Source organism: Cebus imitator, unplaced genomic scaffold (assembly GCF_001604975.1).
Source record: "Cebus imitator isolate Cc_AM_T3 unplaced genomic scaffold, Cebus_imitator-1.0 Scaffold410, whole genome shotgun sequence".
NCBI lineage: Eukaryota > Metazoa > Chordata > Mammalia > Primates > Cebidae > Cebus > Cebus imitator.
In genome coordinates, this window is record NW_016107725.1 from 1,928,771 (window position 1) to 1,952,949 (window position 24,179).

Genomic DNA, 24,179 nt, shown 5'->3' on the forward strand with positions numbered 1-24,179 from the left:
TTCTGTTCTCCAGTGTCAATCTGTCAAAGCCTGTGGCCATAGGAGGGCTAGAGGTGGTCCTGGGTGTCAGGCCCTCGCGTGCCCACAGCTCCAGTCAGCCAGGAGCAGGTAGCAGCAGTGGTGGACGAGCATGTGGCTTGTCCAATCCAGTGCCCAGTCCTCTGGTCAAGGCCTCACACATGGCCCTCTTCCACGACCTGAAGCCCAGAGGGAAGCTTCCTCTGCAAGGGCAGATTCGGGGGAGCACTGAGGGGCTCTCGAAGCACCCCAGGCAGCAGATGACCCCAGTGCGGTGGAAGCCAGGAGCAGGTTCAGGTCCTGGGTGCATTTGGAAGGTAGAACCAACAGGATTTTCTGATGGCTTTGATGTGGAGAGAGAAAGACTACAGAGTCAAAATGACTCTAGGATGTGGGGCGGAGCTGCCAGAGGGCAGAGGTGCCGTTACCCACCCGGAGGAAACTGCACGGGGACAGGTGCGGAGGGAAGTTTAGGAGCTTGCTTGGGAGCACGCTGAGCCTGAGACGCAGATTCAGTGTCCAGGTGGAGATGAGAAGAAGGGACTGGGGAATGTGAGTCTGGAGTGGAGGGGAGAGAAATCCGGCAACCGTCAGCTTGCAGGTGGTGTTCAGAGTCACAGGACCGGCGAGATTGCCAAAGGAATTAGTCTGGACAGGGGCAAGGTGAGAACCAACAGCTGAGACTGGCGGTGTCCACCCTGTGAAGAGCTGAGGAGGGGCCTTGTGGTCAGAACGGGGCTACCAAGGGCTACAAAGAAGGGTTCAGTCTGCAGAGCCTGGGATCCAGCCCCGTCCCTACCCAGAGCCCTGCCAAACACTCAGTGCCCTGAAAGTCTTCCGGAGGCCGACAGCGGGTAACCAGTCAGGCCGCAGCTCCCAGCCGGGCGGAGGGAGGGCCAGGCTGGACCAGCACAGAGTACAGGCTGCCCCCTGATCCTTCCATGACCCAGCCGGTTTCCACACCTGCGTGGAGAATCACGGCAAGGATCTCATCAGGGTGTGATTGCAGAGGAACAAAACCACGGAGCAGGAAGGTGGGGGGGCTCCAGTCTTCCCGTGCCCAGGAATCCACATCCTGCGCGCTCTTCCTCAAGGGAGAAGGTTCGGGACTCCTGTAAGGCAGCGGGGCTCCTCCTGGCTGAGGGGTACCCTATCCTGTTGCAAACAGAGCTGCAGGTGGTATGTGGTGTTGAGGTATTTGACATAAGACCCCAACCCCTTATCCCTGGGATCCTGGGTGTGCAGCCTACTCCTCCTCCCATGCAGCTGCCTGTACCTGACCCTGAACCCAGCGCTAGCTGCAGAGAAGCTTTTCCTAACTCAGGACAGCATCCCTTTCATTCTCCTCTCACGCTCCCACAGGCAGGAAGCCATTAGATAGCCAACGCCGTCCTGCAGCTGCGATCAGAAACACTCCCTACCTCTGGGGACTGGGTAGAGATCCCCACCTGTTTATGCTGACCCATGTATTCTCACTTTCCCACTGATAACCCAAGTCATCATCTCCAGGGCTCCTGGGAGCCTTGCCACCTGGAAACTCCCACCTCCTTCCCAGAGCTCCCCAGCTGTGTGTGGCATAGGAGTCCCGAAACAAACCCCCATCTGGGGCTGGAACTTACAACGTGTAAACTGCAGCTGCTTAGGAAAACTAGCTTTGCTACCTTGCAGTTACCCCCTTGTGTTTTACCAAATACAGGTTTCCCCCACAAAACCCCACCCTCATCAAGAGAAGTGGTTTGAATTGCCATTGGCTACTTCCAGAATGAATGAATCCATCTCTGGGGAACTAGCATCGGCCCAGAGGCGCCTCCCTTTCAAACATCACATGGGGACCTGGGCTTCCAAGAAGAGCATTGCTGGGGAAGAAAGGGGAAACTGAGGCTCCCAAGGAAGAGACTCCAGCTAAAGTCCCTGGTCCATTTATTAAAGAGCTAGTCGAATGAATTTGGCCTAAAGCAGGAAAGATGACTCTTTTGCAACCAATGAGAATACAACAGCAATCTACTAGCCCTTATTCCAGTAGCTGTCATGCACCAGCCATGGCGTGGCAAGGTATGGGCCGATACCTGAAATCCCTTTATTCCATCTTCACCTCAGCATTCTGTAAATGAGGAAACTCAGGATCAGAGGGTTTGAGGAATTTTCTCCATGTCGTGCTGATTCAGTTAAGCACAAATCCAGCTCCGGAAGAGGCAGTGTCATCTTTCGTTGTCGTGGGGTTTCAATTGGATAATGTCCATGAGAGAAGTTTGTAAACCACATGTATTAACCAGCCCTCTTGTTTGCCTTAACTGTAGAAATTCAGGCATCTGCAGCAGATAAAAGGCTTCGTACTTTGCTTGGAGCAGGTGGGGTATGTTTGCCAGAAGCCCCCATTTCCCACTCCCCAGCCCCTGCTCCTGCCAAATTCCTCACTCCCTTCCCAAGACTCCTGGAAACCCACCAAGGTGAAATTGACAGCTCACACCCACCTTTTCCTACCAACGCCATTTTTTTAAAGCTATTGAATGGCGCCACCTCTTGGAAAGGAGGGGTGTTACAGCAATCGCGAGAGCAATAAATAGGGGAGTTGTCCATACTCCCTCCCAGAAGGGCTGGAGCCTTCAGAAATAGGCTAAGGTCAGTCATCCCCTGAGCCAGCAGGATTGCCACGTGCTCCAAAAGATAAGCCATTTCAGGCCCAAGCAATATTAACGATACAGTCATGCAAATATTTGGAGAAAGAGTATTCAAGAAGAAGAGACAACAAGTGCAAAGGCCCTGGGGCAGGATGAGGGTCAGGTCATGAACACAGGATGTGTCCTGTACTCCCACATGCTTCCCAGTGCTGGGCTGCCCCTGCTGTCTGTTCTGCATAGTTCAGACTCTAAAATCTGACAGATCTGCTTCATAGCTGCTGACTTCTGTTTTCTTTTTTCTGAAATAAGAACACTTGCCTGTGAAGTGCCCTGCACACAGCAGGCACTCAGTAAATGCACGCTCCCTTCTCTCCATGACTACAGGCCCCACCTGAGAATCCGGGTGCCAGGCTTCCTTCCTCGGTCTGGCCAGACGCCAGGCATTCTCGCCTCCCTGGGAAGTGGGGGCAGCCTGTGTCTGACTGTGCAATTTCACATCCCCGCAGGATAATGCACGATGAAGTAAGTGAGACAGAGAACATCCGGAAAAACCTGGCCATCGAGCGCATGATCATTGAAGGCTGTGAGATCCTCCTGGACACCAGCCAGACCTTTGTGAGACAAGGTATGGCCTCTGAACCCTGCCTCCCCCACCCCACCAGGTGAGCCCCGGCAGCGGAAGGGAGGCGGCGCTTGGGGACACCGGGAGTCGGTTTGGCTGCCACATGCCAAGACCTGCCAATGTGATTGCAGAATATTTCCAGGCTGCTGGCGGAATGCAACAGCTATATGTAGATGTCATATCTATACATATAGATGCAGATATTATTGGTTTTCACAGTTTCCTTCTCTCCAGATGTAAACAGAATTCTACCCAGATGGCCTTGGTTTGTCTATTGTATGTCATAGTAAACATCGAAATGTCCTTTTTGGGGAGAAAGTGTGGGACGGGGGATGAGGACAGCTAACAGTTGTCTCTGTGAGTCAGAAGCATGTTCAGTGTCTGGGAGGTATCACTGCTGGGTCCGTCCCCCTGTCCTTTCCTCACCATTCTCTGCTGCTTTGGAGAGCCCACATTCACCGGGGTTCTCATGGGTAGAAATCTTCCCATGCTTCAGCCTCGCTTACCTTGGGAGCAGTGTTTGAGAGACACCACACGACCCTGTTGAGAGTGGCAGGTGAAGCCTCTCTGTGGTTCAGGGGACTGACCTCAGAACTGCAGTGCGTTTGAAATTCATCACATTCAACTTCCATGTTCTGTGGGAGACTCAGATCCTGCTGGCATGGTGACATCCACCTCAAACGCACCTCCAGAGCCCCTTCTCTGTAGCCCTGGGATTCTCTGACTAATGAAATACTTACCAGCACCTCCCGCTGGCCTGTGCAGCTGCCTTGGACAAGGGTATCATCTTTTCAGAGTTTTGTCCCAGCCCGTGTGTGGTGGCCCCTATGTCCTTCCCCAGGCTCACCTTCCTCAGTTAGCCCTGCCTGTCTCTCGGCTCCCCCCAGGCTGTGCCGGGCATTCTTTATGCCAGAAGTATTCTCACATAGTATTTTAGGCCCCCTCTGAAGGAACCCCAAGTGGACCTGGCTTGGAAGTAGCCCAAGAAATGAGCCCTCTTGGGGTGGGCAATGTCCCCACAGACCAGAAATCTGCTCTATTGCCCTGAGCCAAAGCATTTTCTCCGTCTCCAGCTGGGCTGGACCTGGAGACAAAATGAGTGGATTCTACAAGGTGTTTCTCACTTGTCAGTCATGCAACCAACACTGATACGATACCTGCCCTGCTTATGCCAGCCCTACGCGGGGTTCTGGGGACACTCAGAGAATAGCCCAGCCCTGCCCTCCGGAAGCCTATTGTACAGAGGGAGAGAGTCACAAGGGGACAAACGCAGGAACATGAGCCAGGTGGATCTCCCCAATGCAGGACGCAGAGCGGTGGCCTTGGGCAGGACCAAGAGAGTCACGAGGGCTTTCCCAAGGATAAGCAGGAACTCACAGGGAAGACAGAGTGAAGGAAGGGCTTTTCAGGACTAAGAGTGACACTCAGGCTAACTTGACCTACACTACATGTGAGGCAGAAGAAGGGGACAATGGCAAGAGGGCAGGCTGGGAGGGTGTCCAAGCCAGACCACTGGGGGACCTTGAGTGCCGGAATCCTGGGGACAGTGGGGACCTGTGGACGTCAGTGGGGTGGGGGCCTGTAAAGCATGATTAGGGAGGGGAGACCAGAGTAGGGCAGCAATGGGTTTCATGACAGGCGCCTACTCTGCTCAGTAACGGCGTCCTAGAGCACTGTGTCTGGGCTCTGCGGTGGGGTGCGGTGATTGATTGGTGATGTCTGCCATGGCTGTGGACAACAGGAATGCAATGTGTCTTTTTTTTTTTTTAATCTTAGTAGCTATCTTTTTTACAAATAGGATGGGAGGCAGGGTTTGCCCTAAGCAGTTCCCAGCAGGGGTGCAATGTATCTTGTTAACCTCTCAGGGCCTGCAGCCAGCTCCCCACTTGTTCAGGCCCCCACCATCCCCAGACCTCAGCCCAGCCCTTCATTCTCACCACATGGACCATGCCCTCAGGGGTTCCTTTGCTTGCTGAGGCCCTAGCCCCTGGCTAGGAGGTCAGTGGACCGTGCACACAGCTTCTCTGATCACTTTTCATTCCCCAGCCATCTGGCCCTGCAGAGAGGCCTAAAGGAGCATCCCAGGGGCACATTTGCCACCGGGAACCAGAAAGGACTTGTCCCACTGCTGCAGTCCCAGCATCTCAACCTTCAAAGCTGGGTCAGAGGCAAAGGTCACCCCGGGAAATGGGCTCAGGGTTTCTCTCCTCCACCCACAGGTTCCCTCATCCAGGTGCCCATGTCCGAAAAGGGCAAGATCACCAGGGGGCGCCTGGGGTCTCTGTCCCTAAAGAAAGAGGGCGAGCGACAGTGCTTCCTGTTTTCTAAGCATCTGATTATCTGTACCAGAGGCTCTGGAGGGAAGCTTCACCTGACCAAGGTAAGGGTTGCGGGAGGGGGCTGCGAGGCCACCCAGCCAGGGTCACGCAGGCACTGTTCTGGCCATCAGGTCTGTGGCCCAGATGATGGGTGGGGCGTCGGAGACATGTACGTGCACACACACAGATACACACACACCTCATAGTTTGGCCAAGCAAAACTTGACCGGTTTTCCACCAGCAAAATCCTGGGAGATGGGAAGGTGAGAATCAAGGGCCTCAGATTCCCCATGCTGGGCACCTAGGCAGAGGAGCCAGAGGGCCTGGAAAAACCCCTAAAAGGCATGTATGTGTGTGTGTGTGTGGGTGTGTGGGTGTATGTATGTGTAGTGTTTGTGTGTCTGTGTGTGTTTGTATATGTGGTGTGTGTATATGTGTATATGCATGTGTGTGTATGTGTGTGTGGTATATATGTATATGTGTGTGTGTCGATATGTGTTTATATCTCTCTGTGTGTATTAGTCCATTTTCATACTGCTATTAAGAAATACTTGTGACTGGGTAATTTACAAAGAAAAAGAGGTTTAATGCATTCACAGTTCCACATGGCTGGGGAGGCCTCACACTCATGGTAGAAGGTGAAGGAGGAGCAAAGGCACGTCTTACATAGCAGCAGGCAAAAGAGCATGTGCAGGGGAACTGCCCTTTATAAAACCATCAGATCTTGTGATACTTATTCACTGTCACAAGGACAGCACAGGAAAAACCCACCCCTGTGATTCAATTACCTCCCACTGAGTCCCTCTCATGACACGTGGGGATTATGGGAGCTACAATTCAAGATGAGATTTGGGTGGGGACACAGCCAAACCATATTAGTATGTATGTATGTGTATATGTGTTTGTGTCCATGTATGTGGTGTATGTATGTACGTGTGTCTCTATTTGTGTGCATAGTGTGTGCATTTGTGTATGGTGTGTTTGTCTCTGTGTGTTGTGTCTCTGTGCATTTGTGTGCATTTGTGTGTGTGGTGTATGGTATATGTATGTGTGTATATGTGTTGTCTTTTTGTGTACACGCGTGGTGGGTATGAATGTGTGTCTGTGTGTCTATATGTATATCTGTGTATGTCTATATGGATGTATGTGGTGTGTGTGGTATATGCGTATGTGTGTGTGTGGTGTGTATGTTTCTGTGTACATGTGTGTCTCTGTGTATGTATGTGTGATGTGTGTGTCTCTGTGTGGTGTGTGTGTGTGTCTCTGTGTGTTTGTATGTATAATGTGTATATATGTGTGTCTTATGTGTGAGGTATGTGTGTGTCTGTGTGTGGTGTGTGTGTCTGTGGTGTTTGTGTGTGGGTGGTGTGTGTGTGTCTGTGTGTGGGGTGTGTGTATCTTTGTGTGTGTCTGTGTGTGTGTGTATCATGTGTATATATCTGTGTGTCTATGTGTGAGGTATGTGTTTGTGTGTCTGTGTGTGTTGTGTGTGTCTGTGTGTGGTTGTGTGTGTGTGTGTGTGGTGTGTGTGTGTGTCTGTGTGTGGTGTTTGTGTGTGGGTGTGTGTGTCTGTGTGTGGTTGTGTGTGTGTGTGGTGTGTGTGTGTCTGTGTGTGGTGTTTGTGTGTGGGTGTGTGTGTCTGTGTGTGGTGTGTGTGTCTTTGTGTGTGTATCATGTGTATGTATCTGTGTGTCTATGAGTGAAGTATGTTTGTGTGTTTCTGTGCGGTGTGTGTATGTGTGTGTCTCTGTGTGTGTATGTATTGTGTATGTATGTGTGTCTATGTGTAAAGTATGTGTTTGTGTGTCTGTGTGTGGTTTGTGTGTCTGTGTGTGGTATTTGTGTGTGGGTGGTGTGTGTGTGTCTGTGTGTGGTATGTGTGTGTGTCTGTGTGTGGTGTGTGGGGGCAGGGTGGAGGGCCTCCACTGGCTGAGGGCCAGGGCATCACTCAGCCTTTATTTCATTTCCACCCCTAAAGGAGCTCTGACAGAGCCCCTCCCAGCGACCTTCTCAGGCATCCCGTCCTCCAGCACAGGAGCCCTGAAGGCTGCCGAACTGCTCCACAAGGAGCCGCCCTCAGGACCTCACAGCCCTTCATGAGGCCCCGGCGCTCAGCTAACAGCTCATCCCTAAAGGTGGAGGGAATGAGCGTCTCACACCCACTCCTGCCTCCTTGCAGGCCCCAGGGCCTTTGCTCGTGCTGTCTTCAGCCATACAGCCTCTCCTCCCCTGGCAGACCTTCACATACCTCAAGGCCTGTTCAAGTGCCACCTCTGCTGTAAAGCCTGTGGCCTGGACAGGATCTCCTGTCCCCCAGCACAGCCCACTGCTTGTCTCATCCGTCCCAGCTCTGTCCCTTACACATATGTGACCCTGGAGAAGACCCTGCCCCTGTCCACACTTCCTCTGTCAAATAGGGACATTGACCTCACAGAGATAAGTTAGCAGTGAGCTCACAGGGGATGTGTATCTGCTGTCAATTAGGAAACACCTGCCTCTGTAAGCGGCAGGCCCAGCCCTGCACCATCACCTTGGAAGCCTGAACGCACTGCGGCCTGGAAAGGGCCAGAAAGTGCTCTTAAGGAAGCCCCAGCATCAGGGAAACACTATTCCAGACCCTGGAGGCCTGGCCCGGAAGCCCCTGCAGAACTAACAGAATATACTGCTTCTGTTCACATGGCCGCAAATTAGCTGGTTGGCTGCACAAGGGGAAATTAATGCCCAAATATTGAATGCTTCTGTCTTAACCAAATTATGTATCAAGGAAAGCTTTCATTATTTATTAGCTCTGGAGTTTCTACTAAGAAGATCTCTGTCTCGGCTGGGGGGGTGGGGGGGGTCAGTGGGGGTGGGTTAAACTGAAGACACAAAGGCTCTGAAAGTCCAGAAGCATGTTTTTACGTTAGTTTTATTTTATGTGGAGTTTTGTGTTTGTTTGCTTGTTTTTAGTTTTTTGTGGGTTTTTGTTGTCGTCGTCATTTTGACACAGAGTTTCGCTCTTGTCGCCCAGGCTGGAGTGCAATGGTATGATCTCTGCTCACTGCAATCTCCGCCTTCTGGGTTCAAGCTATTCTTCTGCCTCAATCTCCCGAGTAGCTGGGATTACAGGCTCCCGCTACCACACCCAGCTCATTTTTGTATTTTTAGTAGAGACTGGGTTTCACCATCTTGGCCAGGCTGGTCTCGAACTCCTGACCTCGGGTGATCCTCCAGCCTCGGCCTCCCAAAGTGCTGGGATTACAGGCATGAGCCAATGCGCCCAGCTGTTTTTAGTTTTAAAAGTCTCTTAGCACACTGATGAAGAACATGGAATCAGAAATCAACTCAAATCCCAGCAGTGTCACCCACCAGTAGGTGACCTCAGACAAGTCACAGGGCCTCACAATGCTTCAGTTTCCTTATCTGCATAAAGGGTATAGAAATACCTCCTTTAGAGGAGTAAGTGAGAGGTCCTAGTGTCAGGTACACACTAAGTGCTCAATAGGTAACAGACATTGTCACTCTTAATTATGTAATAATGAACTTGTAATCATAATATCAAGCCCTTGCGTACAAGAACTCACTCAAATATGTTACGTATATTTAATTCCCAGAACAACCCACTGAGACGGATACTATCATTTTCCCTATTTTATATAGATAAGGGAAGTGAGACAGAAGAAGCCAGCACGTGACAGGGCTGGGATTTGAACCCAGCCAGCTGGCTCCAGAGTCTGTGTTCTTAATCCCTAGGCTCTAGTCTCCAATAGCCATAAGCTAAAATTCAAATCACTTCTCTCTGAATGTCACAAGTGGCAACTGAATGTCTTCATTCCTTTCTGAAGGGGGCAGACTGTGGATCTGCAAGATGTAAAACCACTGTAAGAATTCCTGAGACCCTGAAGTAAGAGAATGTCAGAGCTAGATGGGGCTTTCAGAATAATCAAGCCCAGTGATATCGCTGGGCAGGCTTAAGGCCCACTGGGCTAGTCCTGGGGGCTAAAGCAAGGCTAACAAAGAGCAAAGCAAGAAATTAAACCCAGGGTTTGGTGGTCTACATTGTCTCCCAAGGCGCAGCCTGCTGTGTAAGCATTTCCATATATAGGTTAGTCACATGGCCAGGCCTCCATTATCATCCATTACTATGCTGTTTATCTGTTGCCATGTAACAAATTACTCCCAAATGTTGTAGCTTAAAACAAATATTTATTACCCCACAGCTTCTGTGGGTCAGGAAATCAGGAGCGACTTACCTGGGTGGTCGTGGCTCAGGGAATCTCATGGGTTTGTAGTCGAGATGTCAGCTGGGCCATGGTGTTCTGAAGGCTCAGCTGGGGCCAGAGTATCCTTTTTCTAAGACGTTCCATGGCTGTTGGCAGGAGGCCTAAGTTCCTGATTCATAGACCTCTACCACAACATGCCAGTCGGTGTCCCCAGAACAGGTGATGCAAGAGACAGCAAGAGAGCAAGCAGGAGGCTGTAGTCTCCAAAGTGGCACACGGTTGCTTCTGATTTATTCTTTTAATCACATGCAAGTCACTAAATCCAGCCCACACTCCAGAAGGGAATTAGGCTTCACCTTCTGCAAAGAGAAATGTGGAAGAATCTGTGAGCGTATCTTACAACCACCACAGTTGTGGCCACTCTTATTTCTCACTGCAGTGTCAAGGGACCTCATGCCCAAGAGTTACTCACACACTCATGGATGGGAGGCATTTTTCCAGGTATTCCTAATAATTAAAAATAAGTAACTGACCAGGACTGGGATTGGGCCCTTGAGTCTCTCTCCAGACTCCCTGCTAAGTTGCCAGGGGACCTTGGACAAGACATGCAACTTCCCTGTTGCATGGAATATTTTCACCTGTAAAATGAGAATAACCATACCCGTAAGACCAGCCTCTGTCTTCCTGTGGGTAACCTGACAGCTTTGGCCTAAAACGGGAGATTTCAAACCTCTGCAGATTTAGGACTGTGAAGCAATGCCCTGGAGCTTCTGCAAAAGCAAGAAGGGGCCAAGCAAGTCAGGTTCTGGCCGCTCCGCCCATGGACTTAACACAATCTTTGTTCGGGGAAGGCCTCTCTGAGACAATCCCCTTTGACCCACTTGGTTGAGCTTCTTATATGAAGAGGAAGTCATTCAACTGAAAAAGCAAAATGCCCACTTGACATATAACATATCCATACATCTGTGTGTGTGCTCCCTGTGAAAGTCCCTTCCAGTCATCCAGACTCTCCTAAAGCAGCACGTCTACCCTCAATCCAAAGCGGCCCCTACTGTTCTTTTTCAGAATGGAGTCATATCCCTCATTGACTGCACTTTATTGGAGGAGTCAGAAAGCACGGAGGAGGAGGGTGAGTGTGAAAGCTGCATGTGCGCAGGCATGTGCTCGCACGCTAACACGCATGCTCACTCCTAAAGCTTGGCCAGGCACTGGATGGAGGAGGGTGTTCGTGAAAGCTGCATGTGCACATGCGTGTGCTCGCACGCTAACGCGCATGCTCACTCCTAAAGCTTGGCCAGGCACCAGTTTCTTTGGGAGGAAGGGAGGATGCTGAAGTGCGGTGGGGTGGTCCACACGTGCCCTCATGCACACACTCTGTTCAGCCCCTGCTACAGCTCGTACTTCCAATAAGGCGCAGAGAGGCTGGAGGCCGAGGCTTTAAAGAAAGAGCTCCCAGCCCCTCGGGTGATAGCCCTGATCCACCTTCCCGATTCCTTCCAAGCTCCTTGGGCTGCTGGACCAGTTGGCACTGTTAGGTTTCGGAGGTCACAGCATCTCAGTGAGCACCCCTTATTCCCGCACCTGTGTGTCATATGCACCAGGGCTGTCAGGGACACATGCTGGGAGACAAAGAGACACCCAGCCCCATCTCTGTCCTGCAGTGGAAAAGGACAGAATGTGCAGGGGCCAGTGACAGAGGGATCGCAGGGCTAAGTGTCCCGAGGGGCAACCATACCCTAGCAGGGGCCGGGAGGGGAGGCAAGGCCTCAGTGAGAAGAGGCTGAACAACTCAAATGGGGCTGGAGGGGGAAGTGCGCAAAGGGGAGAGTCCTTGGTGCTGTGAGATTTGATGGAATTTATCTCCCTAGGCATCAGAATTGGAGGTGGGGTCATTATTCAGATTAGGGGGTGGGATTACTGCCGTCTCTTGATTGGGCCAAAGTTGGCACTCATCTTCCTTCTTCCCTGACCTCAAGCCAAGACCCTCAGAGATGCCTCTGGATGCCCTGCCCTGTGGGGATACCAGCAGGACCCGTGCCCTTTGCCCTCCTCAGACTGGGCTTCCTGGGGTGGGCTGTGTCTGAAGCCCCTTAGCACCGTAGGCTCAGCATGGCATGGGGGTGGGCATGGGCCTGGGGTTGCCACACATACACTTGGCAAACACACACACACATGCCCGTACCCACACACTTGGTTCAGCCCCTGCTACCGCTGGGCTCTGCTTCCTTCATTCCTTTCCAATAAGGGCCAAGCCAAGTGGTTCCCCACGGGAGGAATAAACGAGGAGGCAGTTTACTTTAAGGCCTTTTACCCGTTCAGCCATCTTTCATCTCACCCACGGTCTTGGCCATGGCAGGTTCACAGGAAAGCCGACTCAATCGGCACTGTCTGGCCACAGAGCTCCTTACCCTCCTAAGCTCAGGAGGATGGGGAGCATGGCCACGAGCATCCGCCACCTGAAACACACCCACACACAGACACCCACTTCTCAGAGCCGCCAGCATAGTGCCAGGAGAGTGGGTTCCCCCATGAACTGCAAAGACTCCTAAAATTCTCAGGTGTCAGAACAGAAGGTACAGGACCCTCAGAGAAATCAGGTCCCACTCCTGTTGCACAGGAGGACACCTGAAGCCCAGAGTGGGAAGGAAACCACCCCAGCATCACACAGCTATAGAGCTTCAGAGCAAAGCAGAGCCAGAGCAGGCCCTTCACACCATTAACCCATTCAGTGCACCCCAATTGATGTGAGTGCGTTGAAAAGAATCTTGAAGCTGTGATCTTAGTTCTTCAAAGAAACAGCTTTCAAGAGTCCAAGGAACTTTTTAAGAGCAGTAATAAAAATAACTGGAATTTACTTTTGCTTCGGGGAGCTCTAAACTGAACTAAATGTCCAGCCCAATCCATAAAAGTTTAAGATCTTGAAATTCCTCTTTGGGCCCCAGCACCACCTTGTGGTAGCAGGAAGGCCTGGCTGATCCTCGTAAAGCTCTAGGTCCCACGGCCCCTTCCCTTGATTCTCCTGCCTCCCTGGCTTGGCTGCTCTGATGAGAGCTTTGGACAAGTCCTCGTGTGGGACCTCACCTCCATGGTTAGGATGAGGGCAGAGGGCAGACTGTGATTCCTCCAAGTTCTTCTGCTCTGAATCCGGAGCTCCCCTGTGTGGTTATAAGCGACTTCTGCACCCCATCTCTTAGTTTCTCCATCTTTGAAATGGGTATTCCCCACTTAGGAAAATAACATTCCGAAAGTAGCAGCAAGTGGCCTGGTGCCTTACCAATGCAGAGCCTCCACTGGTACCTACGACAGGGACCACTAAAACATTTTCAGCTGAAAAAGGGTCCACATTCATGCTGCTAACTTTGTGTTTTACAACTGGAAGCCAAAGGATCCGGCCAAGACGTAGATCACCTGGATTTTAAAATCGGAGTGGAGCCAAAAGATTCTCCACCCTTTACAGTCATCCTAGTGGCCTCGTCCAGACAGGAGAAGGCGGCATGGACCAGTGACATCAGCCAGGTGAGCAGATCACCTGTTCCTGAAAGCAAGTGTTCCCTTCATGCCTAACCAGGTCAGCGGCTTGGCTGGGGGTGGGGGAGAGTAGCTGCACTATTCTACAGAGAAAGATGCAAGAATCTTCCAAGTCCACAGCCCTACCCAAAGCTGCGCTCAGCCAGTCCATCCCGTCTGCAGTCCCCTGGTTCACCCTGAAAGTGTGGTCTGGAGGCCCCTTGCATCTGTCTCACCTGGCAAGGTGATTTTAAAAACTTCAGATTCCTGGGCCTTTCTCCCCTCTGCCCCCTACCCGCTACCCACAGACTTACAGATCTACATTGCTGGCATGTGAGCTGTAAATCTGCATTTTGCTACATGCCCCAGGTCATTGATACGCACAGGAAAGTCTGAGCATGTGAGATATAATAATGTTCACAGCGAGGGAATGGCGTCGCTGAAAGCCTAGGGTACCTTCTTCAGTGAGGCAGGGCAGTTACCTAAGATCGAACCCAGCCTCAGCTATGCACGTGGGAGATTTAGTGTTGCTTTTGCCTGCTGTAAGCATTAGGGTCATTCACCAGACTTTCCCAGGTACCAGTGAGCAGACCCAGAGAGCCCATGGATACCTAAAGTACAAGGGGTAAGACTTGAGTCTGGGAGGTGGCTGTCAGCCACACCGGGGTTCAGGCCCCTCTCTGAGCCCAGCAAGGACCTCTGATGGATCACGGATGTGCCATCCCAGCAGCTGGGAGCCTTGGCCATCCTCTCTTCAGGGTGGAGAAGTAAGGAGGAACTGACAGCAGAAGGGGAGGGAGGTTGGTGCCCCCCCATGGTCCAGAGGGCTGCAGGAGGCCTGTGCCTGTGGGAACTGAAAGGACAGCATCTTCATGGGACCCAGGACGGCTGGCCTTGCTCGCCCCCCACCATCTTGGTTTTGTGCCCCTTCCAGGCTCCCCTGACTGCCTCTCCAGCCTTCCTTCTGGCCCACCTGCCCATCTAGCAGTCCCAGAGGAGTAAGGCGGGTGGGATGATGCATAGTAGGTGCCTGTTCTAAGTCTTCCCACGTGTCTTCAAAACACCCAGAAAGCCCTAGAGAGAACTGTAGACCTTGAGCTTGGCCCTTTCACATCCCCAGTGAGCCGCAGCTGTCAAAGGCCGGGGCTGCTTGCCCGGAGCGTGCCCTCCTGATAGCTGTTTCGGATGCCAGTGGGTGGGTCGGGGCGGGGGAATTCTCCGGCCCCTTCCCCTGGTTCTCCTGCCTTCATAACACTCTGAGCCCATGACCAAGTCGTCTTTGTTTTGGAGTTTCTGATAGAACCAAAGCTAAAGAGATTGTCAGGTGGGTGGGAGAAGGGGGGCTTGGAAATTCAGGTGACAGGAGCCACCCTCTTTGGGGTCCTGGCCTTGCACAGAAGTCTGGGCCTGGGAGCTCCACCACCCACTGTGCCATCTCTCAGCTGCTACTTCCCAGTGACTCCCTGCCACACACACATTCTCAAAACCAGAATATTCTGTGATGTACCACCAAGCCTTCCCTGTCCCTACGCCAAGAGAAAACCCTCTCATGGCAGAAATCTGAAGACCCGGGGCAAGGGCCAGTGCAGAGGAAAAGAAGCAGCCCCCCAAGAGATGCATCTTTTATTTTTGTTTGGGCGGGTACTTTGTATTCAAAGCAAAATTTGGATTTTGCATTTTTTTTTGGAGGCTGAGTGAAATGGACAACCGTCTGTGCCCCTCCCACCAGCAGCCTTGTCTTCCCAGGACTCCATACCCATGGATTCTTAATATGGAAAACCATCCACAGCATCCAAGTATGGGCACTGTGGTGGTTAGAGGACAGAGAGAACACAGTACAGCACCCTGGTGCACAGGGACAGAGGCCCTGCTGGGTTGGCCTCCCAGGAGAGAGATCCCACATCACCTTAGATCTGATCTTGGCCTTGACACTGACCCCAGAGGTCAGCAACAGAATGGTCGGTGTCAGATGCATTCATTGTGCATTCCAGTGACTGTTTGCCATCGATCCAGTGAGTTAGAAGTCACTCTCCCCACTTTGCATAGAGGGAAACTAAGACCTGAGGTCAAGGAAGTTCCCCAACGTCACTCAACTGGGACTTGACTTCCAGCCAAAGTCTAAAGGATGCTCCATGCTGACCCTGCCCTTGCCAGGACAATGCCTTGAAGCTTGAGGACTCTGTGTTGGGCCGAGGCCTGTGAATTTTACAGTTGGCAGCGCTCCTGGTGGGCTTGGGTCCAAGAATGGAGAGCAAGGCTCTGACCCTGGGGTCCTCTCTCTGATTCCAGTGTGTGGATAACATCCGGTGCAATGGGCTCATGATGAACGCATTTGAAGAAAATTCCAAGGTCACCGTGCCACAGATGATCAAGTAAGTGCCCTTAACCCCATCTTGACCAGGCTGCCTTCCAGAGACAGTGCCACAAGGTGGCAGCCAGGACACTGGGATGGGCCAGCTACTGGGGTTCAAAGTAGGCTTTGTCTTTGGGGTGTTTTAGATGTTTGCTTCTTTGTTTTGAGTTGGGTGATTGATATTTGGATGATTGCTTTGGCTTAGTGTTTTTTATTTCTAATTTCTATAGGCTTTTAGGGAACAGCTGGCATTTGGTTGCATGAGTAAGTTCTTTAGTGGTGGCTTGTGAGATTTTGGTGCACCCATCTCCCGAATAGTATACACAGAACGCAATTTCTAGTCTTTTATTCCTCACCCCCTCCTACCATTTCCCCGAGTCCCCGGAGTCCGTTACATCATTCTTAGGCCTTTGCATCCTCATAGCTTAGCTCCCACTTATGAGTGAGAACATAACCAAAACCCTGTTTGGTTTTCCATTTCTGAGTTACTTCACTTAGAAGAGCAGTCTGCAATCCCATCCACGTTTCTGTGAATGCCGTTCATCCATTCCTTTCTATGGCTGAGAAGTATTTCATCATATCTCTATACTGCAGTTGTTTAATCCACTCATTGATCGATGGACGTTTGGGCTGCTTCCACATTCTTGCGAATTGTAAACTACTATAAACATGCATCAGCAAGGATCTTTTGTGTATAATGGCTTCTTTTCCTCTGGGTAGATACCCAGTAGTAGGATTGCTGGGTCAAATGGTGGTTCTCCTTTTCGTTCTTTAAGGAATCTCCACACTGTTTCGATCGTGGTTGTACTAGTTTATGTTCCTACCAGCAGCATAGAAGTGTTCCTTTCCACCGCATCCACAACAATATCTATTATTTTTTTTATTATGGTGTTTTGGCTTAGTTTGGTTATTTTTCATCTGTTTTGCACATGTGGATTATTTTTGTATTAGGCTGTTTAAAATATAACACTCGGAATGAAACTTTATATGTTCTTTTTGAATAACTATTTTTCTTTTCCTGATTAAAAAAATGAATACGTCGAACATTTCAAAGCCGGAAAAACCAAAACACAGGCTCCAGTGCCACTGTGTTTGTATGAACAATCCCCAGAGACAAGAGGGTTATAGCAGGTGTCCTATAAACACAGCTCTCCAAGTCCTGGGTAATGCAGCCTCCCTCACCTGCACCAGGCACAATTCTCTTGCAGTCACCTGCACGCCTGACCCCCTCGCCACACCCTCCTTCCTGCCCCAACCCTGGCCCCCACTGGCTCTGTGCTCTCCATTCGCACCTCTGAATTCTGAGCCTACCTTTCTTGCTCACGTGGTATATACTTGGACCCTTCTCGTATCTGGGTCACGTTGCTGTTGCCAGAACAATCATCTGGGTGACCCAGGCCTCTTTGCTACTTCACACACATGCTCTGAGGAGCTGCAGACTTAGTGCATTTAATGCAGAACATAATTCGATGTATGAAATCTTTGTTTCCACCCGCCACCAATCTGAAGTCTGATGAAGCAAGCCCTTTAGGAGCCTACGGTGTGTCAGGGGCTAGTCAAGGAAGCTTCAGGCATACCAGGTCTTCAGGCCTCTGCACGAGTTGATAAGGAATTATTCCCCTCATGACGGCATCACTGAACAAGTGGTGGGGTCCAGCAGGAAGGTCCAGGCTTGAAGGCAATGGCCCTGGTCCCCAGCCCGACTCTGTGACTGTGGACAAGTCACTCAATCTTTCTGAGTGTGGGTTTCTCACCCTATGAATGGGGTACGTGGTACCTACCTTCTTCCTAGATCTGTTTCAATAATCCAATAAAACTCACAGCTGGAGTTACCATTCAATGTCTAGTGACTACCCACTCATGCTCTGGAAAAGGTGCACACTGAGACAGCAAAAGGAGCAGGTGAACTCTGGGAGGACTCACTTGAGGCCAGGAGTCCAAGACCAGCCTGGGCACCATGGCAAGACCCATCTCTACAAACATTTTAAAAATTAGCCAGGGGTGCCAGGCACGGGGGCTCATGCCTGTAATCCCAGCACTTTGGGAGGCAGAGGCAAGCAGATCACCTGAGGTCAGGAGTTCGAGCCAGCCTGACCGACGTGGAGAAACCTCATCTCTACTCAAACTATGAAATTAGTCGGACGTGATGGCGTATACCTGTAATCCCAGCTACTCTGGAGGCTGGGGCAGGAGAATCACTTGAACCCTGGAGGCAGAGGTTGCAGTGAGCCAAGATTGTGCCATTGCACTCCAGCCTGGGCAACAAGAGCAAAACTCCATCTAAAAAAAAATTAAAATGAAATCAATAAATAAAATAAACACGAGCAGGTGACTTCAGAGCTGACTTTTTCACTCGCTTCTGTGCGCCAAACATTGTTTAGGCCCCTTGAACTGGTTACTCTATTAGGCCCGGAAACGTATTGTGAGGTAGATCTTATTTCCATTTTACAGAGGAGAAAACTAAAGAGTAAGTGCCTTGTCTAAGGACAGACAGGAAACAAAAGTAAAGGTGATATCCAGCCCCATCTTTTCTGATTCTAAGCCTTGCATTATTCCCATTACGGGAAGCTAAACCTGTTCTTGCCATGACAGCCTTTATGGGCTGATTTCGTTCATTTGTAGACTTTTTTTACCTGTAAGCTCATTTTGACAAGATTTCCAAGGTTATCTTTTCAGTAATATATTTATTTGTTCATTTATATATTCTTCTAGTCACATCCCACTAGAATACAAAAGATTTAAGGCAAATGACTAAATGCATCTAAAAACACCTAGATAGAGGCCAAGTGCAGTGGCTTATGTCTGTAATCCCAGTACTTTGGGAGGCCGAGGTGGGCGGATCACATGAGGCCAGGAGTTCAAGACCAGCCTGGGTAACATGGTGAAACCCCATCTCTACTAAAAATACAAAAATTAGTCAGGTGTGATGGTGCATGCCTGTAACCCCAGCTACTCAGGAGGCTGAGGCAGGAGAATCACTTGGACTGGGGAGGTGGAGGTTGCAGTGAGCCAAGATCGTGCCACTGTTCTTCAGCCTGGGTGACAAAGCAAGACTCCATCTCAAAGAAAAGAAAAAAGTAACTAGATAGTCCAGGCACAGTGGCTCACACCTGTCGTCCCAACACTGGGAGGCCAAGGCAGGAGGATCACTTGGGCCCAGGAATTCGAGACCAGCCTGGGCAACATGGTGAAACCATGTCTCTAGCAAAAAATACAAAAATTGGCCAGGCATAGTGACATGCCCCTGTTATCCCAGCTACTGGGGAGGATAAGGCAGGAGGATCGCCTGAGCCCAGGAGGTCAAGGCTGCAGTGAGCCATGATCGCACCAGCCACTGCACGGTCTGGCCTGGGCAAATGAGACTGTCTCATTAAAAAAAAACTATAGCCATCAGCATGTAAGTAATAAGGACAAACAAAAAATAAAGAAGTAAATAAAAAGAAATGAGCACTAGATTTGATTCTAAGATTCTTGGTAGCCAAAACAAGAAGTAAAACATGATTACAAAGATTCACAATGTCCAGAAAATGAAAACCTCCAGTTTCTCAAGAGCCCTGATAGCTCCCCATTGGACGGTCAATGAAACATTCCCGTAGCTTAACCACCAGAGGGCGCTGTGTGGTACAGCAGCCTTCAGGGCCACTGGCTCCCCCGGTGTAGAGGCTGCTGACCTCAAGTTCACCGGCAGCTGAAACAAGACCCCTGCAAGTTCACACCCAGCTCAGCCCCTTTTTTTCTGGCTGACTGCACTAGATACCTCTCCTCACATCTTGGCAGCTGCTAGCATATCGAATAGACCACATTTTGTTTGTCCACACATCAGCTGATGGACACCTGGGTGGTTTCCACTTTGGGCCTATTATGAATAGTGCTGCCAAGAACATTCATTTACACATTTTTTTTAAGGCAGAGTCTCGCCGTGTCACCCAGGTTGACGGGAAGTGTCTCAAGTGATTCTTGAGCATTAGCCTCCCAAGTAATTGGTATTACGGGCATGCGCTACCATGCCCAGCTAACTTTTGTATTTTTAGCAGAGATGAGGTTTCGCCATGCTGCCCAGGCTGGTCTCAAACTCCTGACCTCAAATGATCCTCCCGCCTCGGCCTCCCAAAGTGCTGGGATTACAGGCGTGAGCCACTGCACCCCATCCACGTACATACTTGTGTGAACGGAGTTCCTTATATCTTATGAACTCAGCAACACATATGTTTAAGTTTGTAATATTTCTCCAGTATTTCTAGGGGTTTTATAATGGAGAGTTTTTAGGATATTGGGAAGACGTTGTAGTCCTCCTTCAATGTCATCCTTCCCAAGCTTCCTTGTTCTCTTAATAAGACGGTCCTGGGCTGTCCGTGTGTGGGGGATGGGGATGAGCGGGCCTGGTGGGCGCCGTTCAGATGCCTTTAGACGCTCGTCACCTCTGCGTCCTTCCTCCCCTCTCAGGTCCGACGCCTCCTTATATTGTGATGATGTTGACATTCGCTTCAGCAAAACCATGAACTCCTGCAAAGTGCTGCAGATCCGCTATGCAAGCGTGGAGCGGCTGCTGGAGAGGCTGACCGACCTGCGCTTCCTGAGCATCGACTTCCTCAACACCTTCCTGCACTCCTACCGCGTCTTCACCACTGCCGTCGTGGTCCTGGACAAGCTCATCACCATCTACAAGAAGCCTATCAGTGCCATCCCTGCCAGGTGGCTGAGGTGCCCTCCTCTTCCCACGCCCGCAGAGCTTCCAACCCTGGGAGGAAAACTGAGCTTGCCTGGGGTGGGAGGGTGGCCTGGGAGGTCCCTGGAGGAGCAGCAGTAACACGTGTTGGGGTGCTTTGGGATACATACTGCCACCGCCCCCTCTCCCCAGGAACCAAGCCTCGCTCTGCAGAGAGGCAGGGATAGCTCACCCGCCTGCTGCTACTGCTCAGTCTCAGCCTGTTTCATCTCCGCCTGCCGGGATCCTGGAGTAGGGAGGGGGCTTTCACATCTTAACCCTGTTTCTGGAAGCATAGGGTCCCACCCTCACCAAAGGACAGGGCTTCCTTTGGTGAAAAAAGAGGAAGAAAGGCTGGGCACGGTGGCTCACGCCTGTAATCCCAGCACCTTGGGAGGCCGATGGGCAGATCACAAGGTCAAGAGATCGAGACCATCCTGGCCAACATGGTGAAACCCCATTTCTACTAAAAATACAAAAATTAGCTTGGCGTGGTGGCATGTGCCTGTAGTGCCAGCTACTGGGGAGGCTGAAGCAGGAGAATTGCTTGAACCCAGAGGCAGAGGTTGCAGTGAGCCGAGATTGCGCCACTGCACTCAGAGCACTGGCAACAGAGCAAGACTCCGTCTCAAAAAAAAAAGGGGGGGGGGGAGGGGAGAGAGGACAGAAGGAGAGAGGGAGAAGGAGAAATAAAATGAAAAGTAGGGAGGAAAGAAGGAAGAAAGGAAGAGAGAAGGAAATCTTATGCCTGCTCTGCTCGGGCCACTCTGAGAAACTATGGCATTCTTGGGGGAGTCAACGTGAGGAATGCAGGCCACCTTAGCCTGGCTTCAGGGCCATCTTTCCTAGTGACATCATGACAGCTCAGCCCTGCCGTTGAGACAGCTGGGACCCAGAAAGGCACAGAGACATCCCCGGGCCTCCAAGGTGTCAGTGACTGAGTGGGGATTGAACCCAGGGCCCCGGTCTCAGTATTGCTCCTGTCTAAGTCTGGGTGACGAGACGGACTTTCCCTCCTATCCTCGCTCCCTGCACTGACCTGTGTTCCAGCGCCCACCCCAGCCCTGGTCAAGCGTCAAGGGGCCTGGTGGAATCACCATGAACCCAGGGTCGCTGCCAGGTGGGCATTCTAAGGGCAGACCGGTCCCAGATGAGAGACTTCGTGCTAGACAGAGGCCTGAAGCCACCTCACAGGGCCGGGTTCGGAACTTCAAAGTTGGTAGGATTTTGCTGACTGGTAAATTATCATTCTAACTCCTGAACACCCAGAATCCTAGTTGAATGAAAACTTTTACTCCCGTCTTACCAAATGGCCCCATCTTACCGGTCAAGGTCAATACCAAGCAAGTCACCAGGGGAGGGAGTGTCAGATCAAGCAAAGCCCTGGCTCCTGCGCCAAGTGAGATGCATCAGGAACGTCGTTATCAATCCTCATTTAACAGAGGGGAAGTAAGGGATGGGGTGATGAAGGACTTGGCCAATGCTCCCCACCCCAGTAGGCCAAGTTCAGGGGTCTGGGTCAGGCCCCTGATGGGCCTCACTGCCCTGGGAGGGGCCCATCCAGGAATGGCAGGTGATTATCTTTTCTGAGAGGCCACCTATCCAGGTCCTAGTTGTAGACAGCCCATCCCAGCCCTCAGAGGCTCAGAGGCTCTCTGAGCACCGCCCCCTCCTCCCCCCTCCCCCCCCCAGTTTTCCTCCCTGCCTGCCCGCCCACCAATACCCTAGGCAAGACCTGAGACCAAACCCGCAGCTCCAGGGCTGCCAGGAGCAGAGTTCCTGAATCACAGTGGCTCCCCAGGGTTCCCCAGGAGCCTCACCACTCCTCCCCCAACCCACACCTCTGCTGCTACACCCGTTCCCGCTCCTGTTCCCTCCACCTGCCCCCACCTCAGGCCTCACTGGGGCAGGGCACATCTCGCCTCTCTGCCCCAAACTTCAGGAACCTCAGTTATCAGCTTCCCAGGGCTCTGAGAAAGCAGAAAACATTCTATCCAGGATGGAATGCTCCCTAAAAGCCACCGAGACCATTCCCAGGGGCCCAGCAGACAGTGCCCTTCCTGTCCCAGCGGCAGTGCCCCGCAGAACAGAGATGGCTTCAGAGCCAGCTCCCAGCCCTGTGGACTTGGGCGAGTCCTTTAACCGCTCTGAGCCTCACTTTCCCGTCTGTGGCATGGGAATAAGAATGCTGCATCCTGGGACAACAGTGAGGGTTCAGAGATAAACTCTGTCCTTGTCAGCGTGGAGCAGACAGCCTGGAGGAGGCAAGTTGTGGTTTGCAATGTTCTGGATGTATCAGCTGTTTCCAGCCTGGCCGGAGGTGGGGCCCTGTCACGAGGATGGTAGGGGCCACTTTCAGCGTCCCCTCCCCCTAAGTTTACATGTAGGGCCGCTCAAGCCCGGTGGTGGGTGGAAAGGACCCTGGGTTTAGAGCAGGAGGCATCAGATGAGTCATTTCCTGTCTCTGAGCCTCAGCTTCCTCATTCCACAAAACATGCTTGAGGACCTCTCCAAGGATGAGGTCAGAGCGTGTAGGCGAGCGCAGGCCCTGTGTGGGGTGGAGGGAGGTTTCGCACAGCGCGCAGGTCAGGGGACCCTTGGCACTTCAGGACAGATGCTGCCGCTGCTGCTCTGAAGGGATGTGCAGGGGAGGGGAGCATAGAATCCCCACATCCTTTCCCAGACTGCGCAGAGCAGGACCCTTGGCCCCAGGCCGTTGAATCACATGGTCCCTGCTCAGAGGATCAGCTCAGGTTTGGGTTTCAGGGATCATGAGAATGAGGGGTCTGTTGCTACCACCCCACGCCCCACAGGAGACAGCCCCCAGGCCCAGGCAGGCAGGCAGGCCCACGCTGACTGTCATTTGCACCCCGCCCTCCCTGCAGGTCGCTGGAGCTCCTGTTTGCCAGTGGCCAGAACAACAAGCTTCTGTACGGTGACCCCCCCAAGTCCCCGCGCGCCACCCGCAAGTTCTCCTCACCGCCACCCCTGTCCATCACCAAAACGTCGTCACCCAGCCGCCGGCGGAAGCTCTCCCTGAACATCCCCATCATCACCGGCGGCAAGGCCCTGGACCTGGCTGCCCTCAGCTGCAACACCAACGGTTACACCAGCATGTACTCGGCCATGTCGCCCTTCAGCAAGGCCACGCTGGACACCAGCAAGCTCTATGTGTCCAGCAGCTTCACCAACAAGATTCCAGATGAGGGTGATACGACCCCGGAGAAGCCCGAAGACCCCTTGTCGCTCAGCAAGCAGAGTAAGTGACCATGCCGTCGAATCTGCCTCCCAGCTTTCCAGCCCTGCTGAGGCTCAGCCTGGTCCAACGGGGCCTCAGGGCTGCTCTTCCTGCTCCCCTGGGGAAGGAAGGGGGTCCCACCAGGCAGATCACGGAGGCAGCACAGAGTCCGGGAGGTGCAGAGAGGGGAGGCAGGCAGAAAACTCCAGGGCATCGCCACATTGTAGATGAGCATCAGTTCCCATGATGAGCAATTCAGGCATCCCCCTGCCCCGACCACAGCACCCTCCGGCATCCCTGTGTTTGTCCGTGTCTGCAGAGGACGTGGCCTCGGCCAGGAACATTCAGGTTTCGGGAAGGAAGAGGTCGTCAGTAGCTCCCGCCCCCTGGGATTCAGTCTGGCTGAGGACCCAGAGCAGACACGGAAGTGTGGACACCTGACATGGATGGGATGTGTTAGGGGGTGCTCGAGAGGCACAGAGGTTGGGGCGGGAACACCATTGGAGGCGTCAGAGAAGGCTTACTGGAAGAAGTGTTTGATCTCGATTTTTACCAAGAGGTAGGGAGAACATTCTAGACCATAGGAGTAGGACGTGAA

The 24,179-nt window shown here is 52.0% G+C and overlaps 1 protein-coding gene across 1 annotated transcript in view; it reads left to right on the top strand.

Moving 5' to 3' along the window:
* Positions 1-24,179, top strand: part of LOC108289664 (ras-specific guanine nucleotide-releasing factor 1) — an 86,111-nt gene that overhangs the window by 57,146 nt on the left and 4,786 nt on the right. Inside the window, exons 8-15 of the mRNA XM_037731589.1 lie at positions 14-287; positions 3,021-3,261; positions 5,478-5,638; positions 10,844-10,907; positions 13,158-13,294; positions 15,575-15,657; positions 20,082-20,330; positions 23,229-23,602. Coding sequence (XP_037587517.1) covers positions 14-287; positions 3,021-3,261; positions 5,478-5,638; positions 10,844-10,907; positions 13,158-13,294; positions 15,575-15,657; positions 20,082-20,330; positions 23,229-23,602 — 1,583 coding nt within the window. The remainder of the gene's footprint in view (positions 1-13; positions 288-3,020; positions 3,262-5,477; positions 5,639-10,843; positions 10,908-13,157; positions 13,295-15,574; positions 15,658-20,081; positions 20,331-23,228; positions 23,603-24,179) is intronic.